The sequence below is a fragment of the Scomber japonicus genome, chromosome 7 (assembly GCF_027409825.1).
Source record: "Scomber japonicus isolate fScoJap1 chromosome 7, fScoJap1.pri, whole genome shotgun sequence".
In the NCBI taxonomy this organism is placed as follows: Eukaryota; Metazoa; Chordata; class Actinopteri; order Scombriformes; family Scombridae; genus Scomber; species Scomber japonicus.
Window position 1 is genome coordinate 15,725,909 of NC_070584.1, and position 15,463 is coordinate 15,741,371.

Genomic DNA, 15,463 nt, shown 5'->3' on the forward strand with positions numbered 1-15,463 from the left:
TATGTGATTGGCCAATGCAGCACATTGCCAGTGTTGCTGGACCGCCCTGTGTTGTCTTGCCTGAACTCTCTGCAGTGGTACCCCATTCTGTCAATGCACTGGCCTCATCTAATTAAATGAGAGGGTTGTTTTTTTCATTCAGTGCTAAATATGACCTGAACCCTGCCCAAGGGCCAAGCTCCAATATTTTAAAACTTAACTGTAACGTAACTCAGCAGCTTCTTTTTTTTGAAATGTGCTATACAAAAAAATGTGTATTGTCACACCACCATTAAAAACAGACTTGCCATAGCTTCTTGAGAATCACAGAAGACATACTACAACTGTTTTCACATAAGGCTGAGTTGTACTGGTACAAGTAAACAGATCTTCATTTGTAAAATTGATAGAGATATCCTTTAAATCCAAAGAGTTTGGTCTGGATATCAGTTAGACTGTGTTCTTGTGCACATTGTGCACAACAGTTGTCATGTTGCATGAGAAGGTTGCTGTGTTTACTGTCAAGACACAGGAACATAAGGGATGTAAACTAAATAGATGGACCACATGACATTGACTTTTATGGATTGCCAAAGGTTGGCTTCAGCGTCCATGTGTGTGTGTTTGGAGGTGTATGCGTGTGAGCATGTGTGGAGGTGTGAGAAGGTCAGGCCATATGAGAGGCCTTTTCATGTCTGTCTACTTATGAGAGCAGAGCAGTGTAAGGTCCTGTCATTGTGCCGCTCATCTCCGGACACACACACGCACCGTCCATCCTGACTCTGTCTGAGTGTTTACCTGACGTTGATTGGACTGTTTGACACAGATTCTAAACCATGAGCGGTGAGTTACCAATGAACAGTTGGTTAAGGACACAAAAGATGTTTATGTTTTTAGAAAGATATAATATACAATATGCATTATGTCTCAGTCTGGAAGGAGTAATTGGTGTTTTATGGTAAACGCTTGTTTAAATCTGTAAATCAGGCAATTGGTTGGGTCTGAACCATTTTTTAGAGCATTTACTGTGGTGCAGAGATATTTAAAGATCTATAATACAGTACTAACAAGACAAACAGTATGTAACAGCTTGTGCCCCAGTATATTTTAACATGGAGGTCTGAAGTGCCTCTCTACTGAGGTGTGAAATACGCTCCACAAACTGCATGCCCTGCTACTAGCTCCATACCCACAATACTGATACTGAGTTCAAAGTTAAAGCATTTGCTAATGTTAATCTTTTAATGTGATTCATTGTCAGATCCGAGTGGGCTGCAGTGATTTTTGATGTACTGTTAAGATATTTGTTATTTCTCTTAATTGATATTATGAAAACTGTGTGGCGACTCTTCCAAGGTTAATGATGCTTTCCATTAGTACTATGGACCCATGTTTCCTTGCTCATATTGCAATGTTCAATTTGATCACCAATCTATCCTCATGTATTGGTGCATGTATGGGTTGTCAGACAGAAGAGCTCTGCACTGAACGGTTCACATCAGAGTTGTTAGCAATTAAAGCATCTGCCTGGAAAGTAGGTTGCTGCAATGGCAAAGCAGCAGCAATGCAGACACCTGACTCTCCTTCAAATGAAACTCATTGACGAACATTCATCATATTGTACAATGAAATAATTGTCAGGAACAGAAATTGCAGGCTACAGTTGTTTCCATCAGTCCAATGCAAATGAAGGCTTCGGGTGTAGCTTTTGTCACTCAAATAGTGAAATCAGAGAGAGAGTTTAATGTGCACAATCAAGGGGATGTTCTATCTTTATGTTTAGCAGCAGTTTTGTTTCTTCAATAAGGCTTCATTGTTCCCTCTTTGTTTTCTGTACTGGACTTTGACACTGGTTTGCACTGAGCATGTGCAGAGCATAACAATATATAATATTTAATTATTAATTCTCATAAATGGGAGCTGTTTCATTACTAATGTAGTATGATTTGTTCTCTATGTTCATCCAGTTCTCCACAGAAATGGTGAAATAGGATCATCCGTGCTCTCGGAGTACTTCAAACTTGTAAAACATTCTGACTGTTGCATATTTGATCAGATGTGTCCTCTTTTGCTTTAGTCACTGACTGTAAAATACACACATATGCAGTAAGTGTGAGAGCTGATTATTCTGCTTCTGACACCAAGCTAAATAATGGGCTTGGATCATCCCCAGCCTGCTCAACAATGGCCCTTTAAACTGTATGTAGGATGTATAGATAAATGTGAACCTCAGAACAATAAACAAAAGAAAATCAATAGGCAAGAGCGATGCAAACAGAATAGGTGAAATCTTCTGAGATCATATGTTAAGTGTTTATCCTCCAGGGAAAAATAAAAAAACATAAAGGCATTTGTGCTCAGAGCGATTATATTAGATGTGAAGGACACGCAGATGAAGAGGCCAGTTGTATATTACTCTCGAAGCGCTGGGAGTGAAGTCTGTTTGTAAAGGGTGGTTCAGAGGAAATCTTGTACCATACATAGATAAGGAGACGCGCGAACAACAGCCACGTGCTTTACACAGACGGCTTTGTGTTGCTCATCAGAGGGAAACGCGGTAAGACTGCAGAAGCTCTTGATACAATATTTTGAAGCTTAATGCTGTCGTTACAGCTCTTGTACCTTTAAATGTATACAAATGTGTCTCAGGAAGGATTTAGAAATACAGCACTGATTTTTACTCATTTTATTATGTTACTCACTACAGCACAAAAAAATCTCTGAGTACAGCTTTCATTGTGTAAACAAGAACCATACTTGTAGTTTGCCACATGTTCAAGAGTATGTAGTGTAACGTTTAACATGTTCTGTGTGGGTGAAGGAGAGGACCAGTAAAGGAACTAATCTCTTCATATACTACTATGTACTACTAAAAAATGAATGAATTAAATTAAATTAAGATTAAAAACCTAATCTTCAAACAATTCAGGGAAATGACCACTATTACTACTCAGTATTATATGACATGAAGTCATGAACAAGATTTTTTAAAATGTATTTATACTGTACATTTAATATCAATTTAGAAAAAAATCTGCCTCCAGCTCATCTAAAACTCTGCTTCCAGGATTTTCAATCTAGGAAGCACATTTCACCGATCCTGGCTTCTCTTCACTGGCTACCTGTTGCTTTTAGAATAGATTTCAAGATTTTATTGGTTAATAACAAATCCCAGAGACTGGTATTCCCCCGAGCTATCTTGTTGTTCCAAGGTCCAGATTTTCACACAAAGGGGAGCTCCTAGACTCTGGAACGGCTTGACCTTTTAAATCACTGTTAAAAACCCATGTTTAAAATGGCCCTTCAGTGATTTCATTATATTTTATGGCTTTTCAGTCAATTTTTACTCTATTTTTGTTTTTATATTGAATTGTATAACTTGGAGCCATGATCTGTTTTATTTGACTTTCCCTCTGGACTGATTCCACTACTTTTCCACTGTCTGTTTTTGGGCACTGATGCTATTTGTCATATAATATACTCTTCAAGTCTGTGAATGAAACAGTTTTCATTTACTTGAAAGAATACTTACAGTTGCTGCCAGAAATGTCATAAGTGTAAATATATGTAAGGATTTATTTCTTCCCCTCTGTCATCCTCTCCCTGCCTAGTTTCCCACGAAACCTGCCTCCTGGACCAGGTACTGGAGCTGATTATGAACGAGAAGCCCCCTACCAGTGCAAGTCTTTTCCTGAACGAGGACGCGGACAAACCCCCACTGCCGGAGCGAGGAAACTTAAGGAGGCGACTACGCAGGGCCATGGAGAGGAGAGCGAGCAGCATGAAGGAGAGGATGAGCTCCATCCGCAAAGACAGTGTCAAAGGTTTCCTGAAGAGGAACCTGTTTGTTCTGTTCACTGTTGCAGCTGTGGCTCTGGGTAAGTGGAGAGGAAACTTTATTTGACTTTTTACTTTGAGGTTTTTTGTTGTTGTGTAATTTCTTAATATTTTCATATAATGTGTATTTTTCTGTTTCTTATACGTGTGTGCAAATTTATTCAGGTGTAATCCTCGGCTTCGCTTTACGCCACCAGAACATGTCCCTGAGGGAGATCAAGTACTTTGCCTTTCCTGGGGAGCTACTAATGAGAATGCTGCAGATGCTGGTTCTGCCTCTCATCATCTCCAGTCTGGTCACAGGTTAGCTGTTAATGAGCACACGAGAACAAACACAGTTTATTCTGCAAGGATTAGTCTCCAAAATGGGACAGAATGTTACAAAATTTCAAACTGGTCGAGTGGTTAAGCATGCATGCCACCTACACAGCGGTCCCCGGTTCGAATCCCAGCCGGAGGACCTTTGCTGCATGTCACCCCCCCATGATTTCCTGTTTCTCTACTGCTAATAGTAGTCTCTGCCAGAAAAAAATCTTTAAAAAAAACAACCACAACAAGAATTACCTTATTATCTGTTTTGATCATGTGACTGACCAGCAGACCAATGTGTGATTTTTCACTGAAAGAAACAATACAAAAAACCAAACAAACGAACATCCGAGTGCTCAAATGAATTTCCACTATCGCAGGTATTTCCTCCCTGGACAGCAAGGCCTCAGGTAAGATGGGTGTGCGTGCTGTGATCTACTACATGGTGACCACCCTGATCGCTGTTTTCATCGGTATTGTCATCGTGATGATCATCCGGCCAGGGAAAGGCAGCAGGGACAGTCCTTTGGCAAAAAGTGGAAACATAGAACCAGTTCAGGCTGCTGATGCTTTTCTAGATCTCATCAGGTAACCACTTAAAAAGTCAATTGATTTGTCAAGCTGCAAATCAGTGTTGTTATAAAACTGTTTTGAGAGCTTCCATATACAGTCACATTAATACAGCTCTTAACCCTTAACTGATTTTGTGGACATCCAAGCACCAAAAGATAATGCACTTAACATCCATTCACCCATTGGGTCTGATTCTGTAGGATTATTTTTTTTAAGATTATCACATGGTTACTGATTAAAATACTGTAGTGTTACAAATTTAAAACATGCAGTTATGTTGCACTTTTTTTGTCATGTCTAATGAAACATGAGCACAAAATACAACAATTTCTCATTTTTGTCCCAGAAACATGTTTCCTCCTAATCTGGTAGAGGCTTGTTTCAAACAGGTGAGTATAATGATTTTAATATGATTTCATCTGAAATGTTTTCATTTTCATCAAAATGTCAAGGCAGTCCATCAATAAAAAAAATGCATGTAAAACAAAATCAGTGTGAAATCATATTTATTGTCAGACCCAAACATAACTTTAATTGTCATGCTGTTTCTTGCAGTACAAAACTGTTTACAAGAAGATTGTGCACACAAGGAATGTGACAGTGACAGTGAACCTCACTGAATCTCTCAACATCACAGACTCTAACCTGAATGTGAACCTGACCAGGGTGCTGCACACCATACAGGTCTGTAAGGGTCTCTGGGCAAAACAATTAGATGAAGGATTGACAGACTTGATATTCATTCATAAACATCTTGGTGGGATGAATGGTAGTTAAATATGTGCTTTCTACAGGAGAAAGTGGAGGAGACTGTCCCTATATCAGGCTCCTCTGCTGGAGTGAATGCCCTCGGACTGGTGGTCTTCTCCATGTGCTTCGGTCTGGTACTTGGCAACATGAAGCAGCAGGGCCAGGCCCTCAGGGACTTCTTTGACTGCTTAAACGAAGCCATCATGAGGCTGGTTGCCATCATCATCTGGTCAGTAAAGACTCTTCTCCAACTTGGCAAACAAAACATATCTCTTCATATTCTTGGTTTGATTTTTTTGTTTTCTCATGAGTACAGTATAAAATATGTATGTGCTCATTTAATTCCTTGTGGTTTAAAACACTTTGTACCTCTCTGACTATAAAATAAGTTGACCTGACATGATCAGGGTACTTAGTCACTACAAACTCAGAGTGTGCATTGAACCTATTTCAAACTCACATAACTTTTATTTCACATTTTAGTCGGGATCCTAAAGTTTCCAAATGTAAGAAATATGTGTAAATGTTTTTTTGATGGAATTTGGGGGGAATGTTTACAAAATGAAAAACTGAATAATGTATAATTATTATTATTATTGCTAAAGAAGATGTATGACAAGAACAGTTCCTGATTTATTTTGCTCAATTGTGACATAGTAATAAACTGTGTTGCTATTAAACTGAAGGCCTAAGTTGGTTATAGAAAATCACGTTAGCTGCCTAACGTGTGTCTTTCTGTCCGTCTCCTTTCATACCCACCGATCAACTGTTAAATCTGTGTTCCAGGTATGCTCCAGTGGGCATCCTGTTCCTGATTGCAGGGAAAATTGTAGAGATGAAGGATCTAGCACAGGTGGGTGGCCAGCTAGGGATGTACACCGTGTCGGTCATTGTTGGTCTCCTCATCCATGGCCTCTTTGTCCTGCCGCTGCTCTACTTCCTGGTGACCAAGAGGAACCCCTACAGCTACATTGGTGGGCTGCTGCAGGCGCTCATCACAGCTCTGGGAACCTCCTCTAGGTGAATGTGATCCTTTGAAAAAATGTTTTGAAAATTTTTATATATTTTTATTTTTATATATGTATAATTAGATAAATAAAATTAATAAAATTAATGTACTATATTTTGTCTGAATAGTCCCAAATGATGATACTACATCTCCCTCTATGTGTATTACAGCTCTGCTACCCTGCCCATCACCTTCCGGTGTCTGGAGGAGAACAATCATGTGGATAAACGAGTGACACGTTTTGTCCTCCCTGTGGGTGCTACCATCAACATGGATGGCACGGCCCTCTATGAAGCCGTGGCAGCCATCTTCATTGCTCAAGTCAATGACATGGACCTAAACTTTGGCCAGATTCTAACCATCAGGTAACATCAGTTTTGTTTTGTTAGTTGTATTTTACACTATATACACTAATACTGTATATGATGGAGTCAGGGGTAGAGTTTTGACTTATTTGCAGAAGTAAAGGGCCCTAACTTTCATTCATTCTTTTCACTGCATATGCTTTTTAGTATATAGTCTCAGAAAAGTGAGGCACAAAAAATGTCATGGCAATCAGTTTAGTAGTGGTGATCAGTCTGGACCAAAGTAATAGGCCAAGCAACAGACAAGCTGTAGCTGTTGCATAAGAATGAAATATATGTTTTTGTAACTTTAAGTTAGGAGGTAGTAACTTTAAGTTACACAGTTACAGTTAACAGCGTTGTCCCCATATTGAAGCTAAAACCTAGATGTGATGGTATCTTTACTGTCTTGGCCATAAACCGAAGCTGAAAGCCTTGTACAGTATGTGTATTGCTTGTCTTTTGTCTTTATTCCTTTATTGATCTCTTTACATTGATTTATTATTCTTAAACACCTTGTATATTATTGTTCTGATAGGGGATATATACATTATTTAAGACAGCCTTTGCTTAATAGACTCCATGACTCACCTTGTCAGGATTTTCATAAAGAGTGTGTTCTTATGTGTAGATGAGGGTCATACATATTCTATTTCATGTAACCAAATCATATTAAAAGTGTGTTTATAATATTATTCTTGGGTGATGTGTACAGTTTTTAATCACATAGTAGTATGACCAGCTTGATTGGGGGATAATTAACATCATTTTGTAATTCCTCATGTGCTTTTTTTCGCTCTACTACTCCCACCAGGACTGGGCATGTGCTGTTTGTTTGTTTCCTTTTATTAAATGTCTTCACTCTCATCCCTCCCACCGCCCACTCAGTATCACGGCAACTGCTGCCAGCATCGGAGCAGCAGGCATCCCTCAGGCTGGCCTGGTTACCATGGTGATTGTATTGACATCGGTGGGACTGCCCACAGAGGACATAACACTGATCATCGCTGTGGATTGGTTCTTGTGAGTTCCCACTAAATGTCAGCTTGATGGGGATTGGTCTGTGTACTGTTCTGTGGGTCTGCCAGCCTAAATGTCATTGTAAAGCTTCAGAGAACCCAGAGGTCCCACTACTACAAAGGTTATTGATGCATAATGCAGCATGATTAGACAGCCTGTGTTTTAGATGTGCATTTTCAGATTTTGAGCTGTGATTGTCATAGCTGATATACAATATTGTTCTCTCTCTGCATGTCTGTATGTTTTCTGTCTGATTCCTTTTCTGTCTCTCTTCTCTCCAGGGACCGCCTGCGTACCACCACCAACGTGCTGGGCGACTCACTCGGTGCTGGCATTGTGGAGCACCTTTCCCGTGGAGAGTTGCAGAGTCAGGATGACGACGTGCACAACTCTGTAATTGAAGAGAATGAAAAGCCCTACCAGCTTATCTGCCAAGAAAATGACACACTGAACCACCGCAACAGTGAGACCACAATGTGAAGATAAATACTACACCAGAAATTGCTTTGTGTACCAAAAGCATTTTAGCTAGATTTTGGCTTGCAATGGTGCAGGCACAGTCTTAGAGAAAAAAAAGTTGTCGGTCAACTGAGCCAGTGCTTAGGGTTCCCTACTGTTTTTGCTGTTGCTGACCCAAACACTCATCTTTCCCTCAAAAACAAAAAGTTCTCTGGAAAACAAGACAATACCATGCCTGTCTTGGTGCTGATGATGGGGAAATAAGAACACATGGGGTTTACAATCTGATTCACTGTTTTTGTCTGGAGTGCCAGTTTTTTGGGAGCATTTTGGTTTTTGATGACTATTTTATTTACTGTCAGGCAAGCTTAACATGTCACTCAGTTAAACACCTGTAGTGTCAAGTTTTCAAAGCTTTGTTTAGTTTATGATCCACACAGTTAGAGAACCATAAAATGTTTCAGAGTTATATAAACAGTGTTATTAGAGAGAAACGTCCATCAATTAAAATAGCTAAAAAAACAAAAAAACATTTGATTTTCCAACATTATGAATGTGTAAATCTGCACAATTTGATTATTTCTGTTGCATGACTTATAATTAAATTATATATTCTTTTGCAAACACTTATTTTTGTCATTCTCATCATGACTACCTCTAATAGTATTTCGTTATGGAGCTTCTACAACACTACACAAAAATACTCCATAGAGCATATCAGCAGGATGTATATACAGCAATCTCCTAATTTTTTTGGATCCTGTATTTAAGTTTGAATATGTTTTATGTTATGTAAGTTTGCTTATACACTGTAATTGTACAATTTTGAATGTACTTGACTGTTAAACAATGGACTATGGTGAGAAGGAGCATATTTGCTATTATTTGTTTGTATTTTTTTTTAGGTTGATATATTTCAAGTGACTTGGTAGGAAGTGTTTCACTCTTGGGAATAGTATATTTGTGTGCATTTATGATTTTTTTTGGTGCTATTGCTTTTAAATTTTGGGTGTAAGACTGTATTGCTATACATTAATTTCAGAGGAATACCAGCCTTTTTACTCTAAATAATTATTCATCCATCCTAAGACATGACTAGTTCTACTACTTTGGTACCTAGTTGATCAACTTAAAGGTTTTATTACTGATTAACAGAGTAACAACATACTAGAGATGTTTTAAGACCATCAGAGTGCTATAACATCATTATACTACACTATCTGTATTTCCTGCATCATATGTCATACTATCAAGTTAATGTATTGTTTCATTATGTTATATTTTGAATAGTATATTGCAAGTTACTTTTGCTCTGTGAAAAGGTGCTGTAGAGAAAGCTTGTGAAAGACTTGAGGAACTGAATGTACAGTTGATTAATGCTGTTTTGTGTTGACTGTTATAGAAGAAAGTGCAGTGCATAATCATGAAAGTGAAAAGGTGTATACAGTTTTATTGAAAGCTCTTCTGACTTTGTGCCACATGTATACTCATTAAGACGTTTTCGACTTAAGTTTTAATGCTTGATGTTATTTCAGTAAAAAAATATTTTCCCATGGAAGAGCACCTCAACATTTTGATGGACAGCTTATGAAAAATGTGACAAATAAATGGCTCAGGAATTGAAATGTGATGCTCATAATTGTGTTTGTGGCTACCCCTGGTGGAGGATATTCTCCTGTCCAGAAACCCTGCTCTTGTGGAAACACACATGGGTCAAATGTTGCATTTTGAAGGGAAAATGGATGAGGATACTATATTAAGACAATTTGATTAAAAAGTGAGTAGTAAATCAAAGAAAAGACAAAAATCTCCTTGTGTCATTTTGTTTATAATGTTTATGTAATATAATAATAATAATTATTATTATTATATTATTATAATAATAATTATTATTATTATTATTATTAGTAGTAGTAGTAGTAGTAGTAGTGGTAGTAGCAGTAGTAGTAATGATGATAATAATAATAAAAAAACTGTTGACAAAATATTTTACTAAAATCAAAAATGTCACTTGCTCTTGGTGCTAGAGGAAAGGCCAGGGGAAGGCCATGGGACATCAGATTCATCTTGTGGTGAAATAATTGTTTGCACAATATTTCATGGTGATTCATCCGAAAGTTATTAGGAGATTTCAGTCTGGACCAACTGACATTAGGCAACTATCTAAACATCCTAACTGACATTAGGCAACTATCTAAACATCCTAACAGCTGACTTGGCTAAGAAAGTAACCATATAGTAAATTAGACCCACAAACACACACAAGCACATCCACAAAAACACAAGAAGGCACTTCAAGTTATTATTTCAGATTCATTTATAAAATAGTTCACTTGAGATACTGTGTTTTAACATACAGTGCATTCTTCTACAATACAATACTTGTGTGTTTTACACACAATTGAGCCCTCTAAGTTTTAACAGCCTTGCCATGTGGTGAATTGAATCATGAATACTTTGGCATAGTTTAGTAACGGACTATTGGTGAAAAAGACAAATGTAAACTGCAAAGAGATATTTTGATGCCCGAGGGCCTCATTTTAAAAGCTTGATTCTGGGTTCACACTGAGTTTACAAACAGGCAATATAAAGAGCGGACAAAATATCAGGACCTTTTTATGTGACACAGAAAGTTGAATTAATGTAAAAATCTTCCCTCTAGTCCCACTGTGATTTCACATGTCTAACAGTCAATATAGGAGGTAACAGCATGAACAAGGATTTTTAAACCTTAACTGAGACCTGGATTGTACAAAACATGGTGCGAATCAATATCAGAGACATGTTCCCAAATATCCCGCACACTAAGATTAGTCTAATGTGACAAAACCCGATCTATTTACTGTGTACAGTGTAATTGCACATTAATGAAGGTTTACAAATCACAAATAAGTATAAAGTATCTTGCTGAAATACAATATTAATATCACTGCTCATTTATGTTGTTCTTTTTAAATTACAACTTTTCCACTGATCTCACATCAGCCATGAGTAGTAATGGTTGCAGAAGGAGAAACTTCCAGGCAGACTCCGGCAAATAACAGTATATGAGCCATTGAAAATAAATCAGTTCAACTTATCTTACAAGTCAATACTCCTCTGTTGAGACTGTTCCAGCCACATGTTTGGGAATAATTCAAGCACAGTTCATGTTTAAATATCTAAAGCCAGTTAAATATGTATTGCTGCCCAGGTCTGGTCCCAGGGAGACAGATAGTGTAGATAGAAAGAGACACAAGACAACTGGAGAGTCAGCAAACTCAGTCGTTTTAGGATGACGAGTTGCTGAGAGTTTACTTGGCCTGTGGGAAAGTGTGAAGAAAGCAAAAATAAAATATGGAACGAGACATTTGAGAGAGGCACTTGGAGAGGAACATGCATATGTATCAAGGCTAAAAAAATAAAAAACTTACTTATGACTATAAGAGTTCCTTCATATTTGACGTCGCTCTGTCACTCTACATTGAGAACAGCCCAGTTATCTTTCTTGTCCTAATGATCAAGATAAGTACAAATCAATCAATCAATCAATCAATATCTCAGTTAACATGAAGGACATGAAAGTCTCCTTCAGTGTATCAACTGATCACACATTTCATTCTGAGTGATACAAGCAGATATAATAGATCAAACTGTTTACTTCAGGCTAAATAAGTGAGACTTATTAATTAGTTAGCTGGTGGTTGTGATGGTCATAAAGTAGCTTGTGTCTGACCTCTGACATGACAGGCAGGTTGTCATGAGGAAGGAGCCACATGGTTCGGTGGGCCTTGGTTCTCTGTCTCTGCAGGAGCTTTCTCAGCAACCTCTTCACCTTCCGGTCTCTGGGGTCTGCACATTTTACTGCCTTTTTGGTGTAAAGACTGTTAAAAAGAAAACAATACTTAATACATAACAAAACATGTTAGGATATGGTTCTACTCGAAATTTAGTGAAAAGGAAAGTAGCCTAAATTTTAAAAACAACAATAATTAAAAAAACAAAACAAACAATGATTCAGCAATAAGAGGTCCATGAGGAGGACTACAAAGATGCCTGCAAAATGTCAGAGAATCAGAATCAAAGAATGATTATTGGCAATCGAGTTACATTTGTTTTTTCACTTCTCTTAGAATGAAGACAAACTGTAATCAGAAAAGAGTAAAGTTGTTTCTGACCTGCTGAAAACAATAGGTATCACAATGCAGAATGGTTTACTTAACTAAACCCTGACTGACTGGCTGCGGCAGGGCTCAGCTGGCTCGGAAGGTATTTTCAGATGGCTTGTTATTCCCACATATTTCCTTTCTTACTTCCTTGGCAATTACAGCCCAGAGCCCTGCCATAACAACATGACCTGGAAAGATGACAATGCCTCTCAGCCCGGCTCTGCCCTCCTCTAACGAGAGGCATATTTTCCATGCCTGCAGATTGCTGTGCTCTTTAGCTCCAGGAGTGGATAGTTGAAATACTTGCATGATGGCTTGTATACTGCAGTCGGGCCCCTCCGTCTGCACCTCAAACCGCAACACATCCTTGGTACGCACCTTGCCCTGGGAGTACAACATGCAGCACTGGACATCCCTTTGCATCTGCACACCTTTACCTGGAAAGAGAGGTGTTAAAGCCAGTGAGAAAGAGCAAGAAAACATCAGGGAGGGGTGTCAGAGAGAGATGACAGAAAGATAGTTTTTCATTTTCATCACTGTACAGTATATGAAGTCATATAATCTAGTAAACACACATATTAAATTAATATTTACTACGCATAATTGTAATTTTAAAGACCTACAGTATTGGGATGCTTACAAAGACTGAAACTAAATGTTTTTGCAGCTTCTGTAGACAGCAAAATGTTATCTGTTCTGCAGAATGTGTTCATGCCTTCTAGTAACACGCACACACACTCACAAGCACATATGGACACGCACACACAAGAATGTCAGAGGAATTACAATGGTATCCCATTGTGCTGAAAAACATACTGCTATGCCAGTGAAAGGAGAGTGATAGAGAAAGTGAGAACAAGAAAAAGGAGGTTTGTGTGTGAGTGTGTGTGTGTGGGTCTGTGTGTGTGTGTGCGTGGAGGGTGTGCAATAATGGCTTTTCATCCAAAGCATTTGTGTAAACAAATTAAAGTGTGATGTGAAGCAGCAGGAGCAAAAGAGCAGTAAAGTAGGACAGTGCTGCTTTGTTATACCACAAATTATTTTGAATCTGGTACTCAGGCACAACACTGCACTTCCAGTGCTTTCACAACAGTCACATGTAAGAAACACAGAGGCGAGGCGACACCATCGCACTAACTGAGCCCTGACACACTTGCTGTCGTTCTGTGTTAAGTGTTGTGTGATTTCAGATGCTCGTCCTCCTGCGTTCTGCCCCTGTTTATATCCATGCCTCCCTCCCTGCTGCGACTGCTGCTGCTATCCCTCTTTCCCTCTTCTCTCCTTTTCTGTCTTCGCCATCGCTCTTTTGCTACACTGTCCACCTGCAGGGTGCATGGAAGCCATGCAACACATACACACACACACACACACTCACGCAGCAAGTGCGGCTGTGCCTTACCTTCTACAGATGCCAGAAGAATAACAGTCAGAGAGATAACAGTCAACATCTGCAGCATGAACATGATGAGGCTGGCAGAGAGGAGGAGAGGAGAGGAGGATAATCTACTCTGTCACCTCTCCCTCTATGGCTGCCTCTCTTATATTACTCCCTCCCTCTCTTTATACCTCCCTGCCCATCTCTCACTCACTTCCACCACCTCTCTTTTTCTGTCTTACTGTCTTTCCCTCCCTCCTTCTGTTTATCCATTCTCAGTCGTTCTCACACTCAACAAAACTCCCTCCCCCTGCCTTTTTCTTTCATTCTCATTCACACTCATCTCACTTCTCACTCTTTTTTTCTCTCTTCAACCAGGATACCAAGCCCCATTTGCCTCATTTGAAGCTTTAAAACCCTCCTTCCCTCTGTCTCTTGTTTTATCTTTCATGCACTTTTCCCTTGAGGACTGAAACAGTTTCAATGGGTGGAAACAGGAACCTTTCACATTATTTCTCATCAGTTGTGATAGTAAGCACTGAAATAATAAAACAATAATTGATTTACAAATAAAACATCAATTAACTCTGGTTTACAGTTGTGTAATGTAGCTGTGGAAAGACTGAACACTAGGCGTGTCTGACTTTTGCATCTGGATCAGTCTTCCAGTAAAGTTATGTTCTGTGTGGGATTCCAGACCAAATGCCAAGCACACTTTGAAATTCTGATAAACTGCATTCAAAAGTTTGACTTAATCCTGAATAACAAAAAAAAAAAGAATCATACACCATTTTTTAATCCTTTTGTTTGATGTAGGATGTGAAGTAATATTACACATTAAACTGCACTTTACTTCTAATCATTATTTGGCAGATGTTACTCATTGACTCAAACCAATGCCAAATTTAAAAAGCTTCTTAAAACTGATTAATTTTCTTTGGCTTTCTCTTGATTTCATGGCTTTTATTTTGTTGGTTGTGCCAGGCTGGCCAGTTCTTTAGATCGTATTATCTTCCTTCTCTTCTTGCTGTAAAGCACTGTCACTTCTGTTTTGAAAAGTGTGATCATGTCATCAAGTTGTTTGCTTTACATGATCATTTTGGAAGTGGTGTCCCACATGGTTCAGTCCTTGGCTTCTTGCTGTTCTCTGTTTTTAGTCTCCCACTTATTCTGGTTATTGTAAAAACTGTTTCCTTTCTATACCGATGACACACCTCTTTATGTTTGATTTGAAACTCACAGTGTAGCTTGTTTCAAGTTGTACATTACAAGTCTCTAATGATAAATATCACAAAACCTTTCTTCAAATAAATGAAAACAAATCTTTCTTTCTTTCTTTCTTTCTTTCTTTCTTTCTTTCTTTCTTTTTGTTGCTTTCTTTTGTTTGGCTCTTCTGATCATGTCTGTAATTTACAGTGCAAACTTGGCAGTCTGGCAACAAATGTGAAACCTATCCGTGGGCGTTTTCAGCCTTTGTTTTCTTTCTTTTATTTATTTTTTTATGGCTTGGCTCTGCCATACACCAGTGTCACCAAGTTAATGTAATATATTTGGCCAGTAAAGTGATTCAGATGTTTGGAAAATATGTCCTTAATTTGTCTTTGCAGCCTCTCCCCGTCTGGCCATTTATCATAATAAAATTGTGACTTAGTTTCCATAA

At 38.5% G+C, this 15,463-nt stretch overlaps 2 protein-coding genes across 2 annotated transcripts; one reads left to right on the forward strand and one right to left on the reverse strand.

The window, feature by feature from the left end:
- Positions 1-3,595: 3,595 nt before the first annotated feature.
- Positions 3,596-8,301, forward strand: slc1a6 (solute carrier family 1 member 6). Its single transcript, XM_053321718.1, has 10 exons — positions 3,596-3,857; positions 3,982-4,119; positions 4,506-4,713; positions 5,045-5,087; positions 5,254-5,382; positions 5,493-5,677; positions 6,235-6,468; positions 6,628-6,822; positions 7,690-7,824; positions 8,103-8,301. Exons 1-10 carry the CDS (start codon positions 3,635-3,637, stop codon positions 8,299-8,301), a joined length of 1,689 nt encoding a protein of 562 aa, XP_053177693.1. The 5' UTR covers positions 3,596-3,634.
- Positions 8,302-11,733: 3,432 nt separating this feature from the next.
- ccl44 (chemokine (C-C motif) ligand 44) lies at positions 11,734-13,891 on the reverse strand. Its single transcript, XM_053322598.1, has 4 exons — positions 13,828-13,891; positions 12,736-12,865; positions 11,996-12,143; positions 11,734-11,772 (listed from the first exon to the last, which is right to left on the reverse strand). Exons 1-4 carry the CDS (start codon positions 13,889-13,891, stop codon positions 11,734-11,736), a joined length of 381 nt encoding a protein of 126 aa, XP_053178573.1.
- Between the last annotated feature and the right edge of the window lie 1,572 nt (positions 13,892-15,463).

Bases quoted from the DNA above. Each gene is read 5' to 3' on its own strand.
- slc1a6 (XM_053321718.1), top strand. From the start codon at position 3,635: ATGAACGAGAAGCCCCCTACCAGTGCAAGTCTTTTCCTGAACGAGGAC. The intron at 4,120-4,505 runs GTTAGCTGTTAA...CCACTATCGCAG, and splicing joins CATCTCCAGTCTGGTCACAG to GTATTTCCTCCCTGGACAGC. The intron at 5,088-5,253 runs GTGAGTATAATG...TGTTTCTTGCAG, and splicing joins TAGAGGCTTGTTTCAAACAG to TACAAAACTGTTTACAAGAA.
- ccl44 (XM_053322598.1), bottom strand. From the start codon at position 13,891: ATGTTCATGCTGCAGATGTTGACTGTTATCTCTCTGACTGTTATTCTT. The intron at 12,866-13,827 runs GTAAGGCACAGC...CTCTCTTTCCAG, and splicing joins TCTTCTGGCATCTGTAGAAG to GTAAAGGTGTGCAGATGCAA. The intron at 12,144-12,735 runs GCAAGTATTTCA...TCTTTTTAACAG, and splicing joins TGCAGTATACAAGCCATCAT to TCTTTACACCAAAAAGGCAG.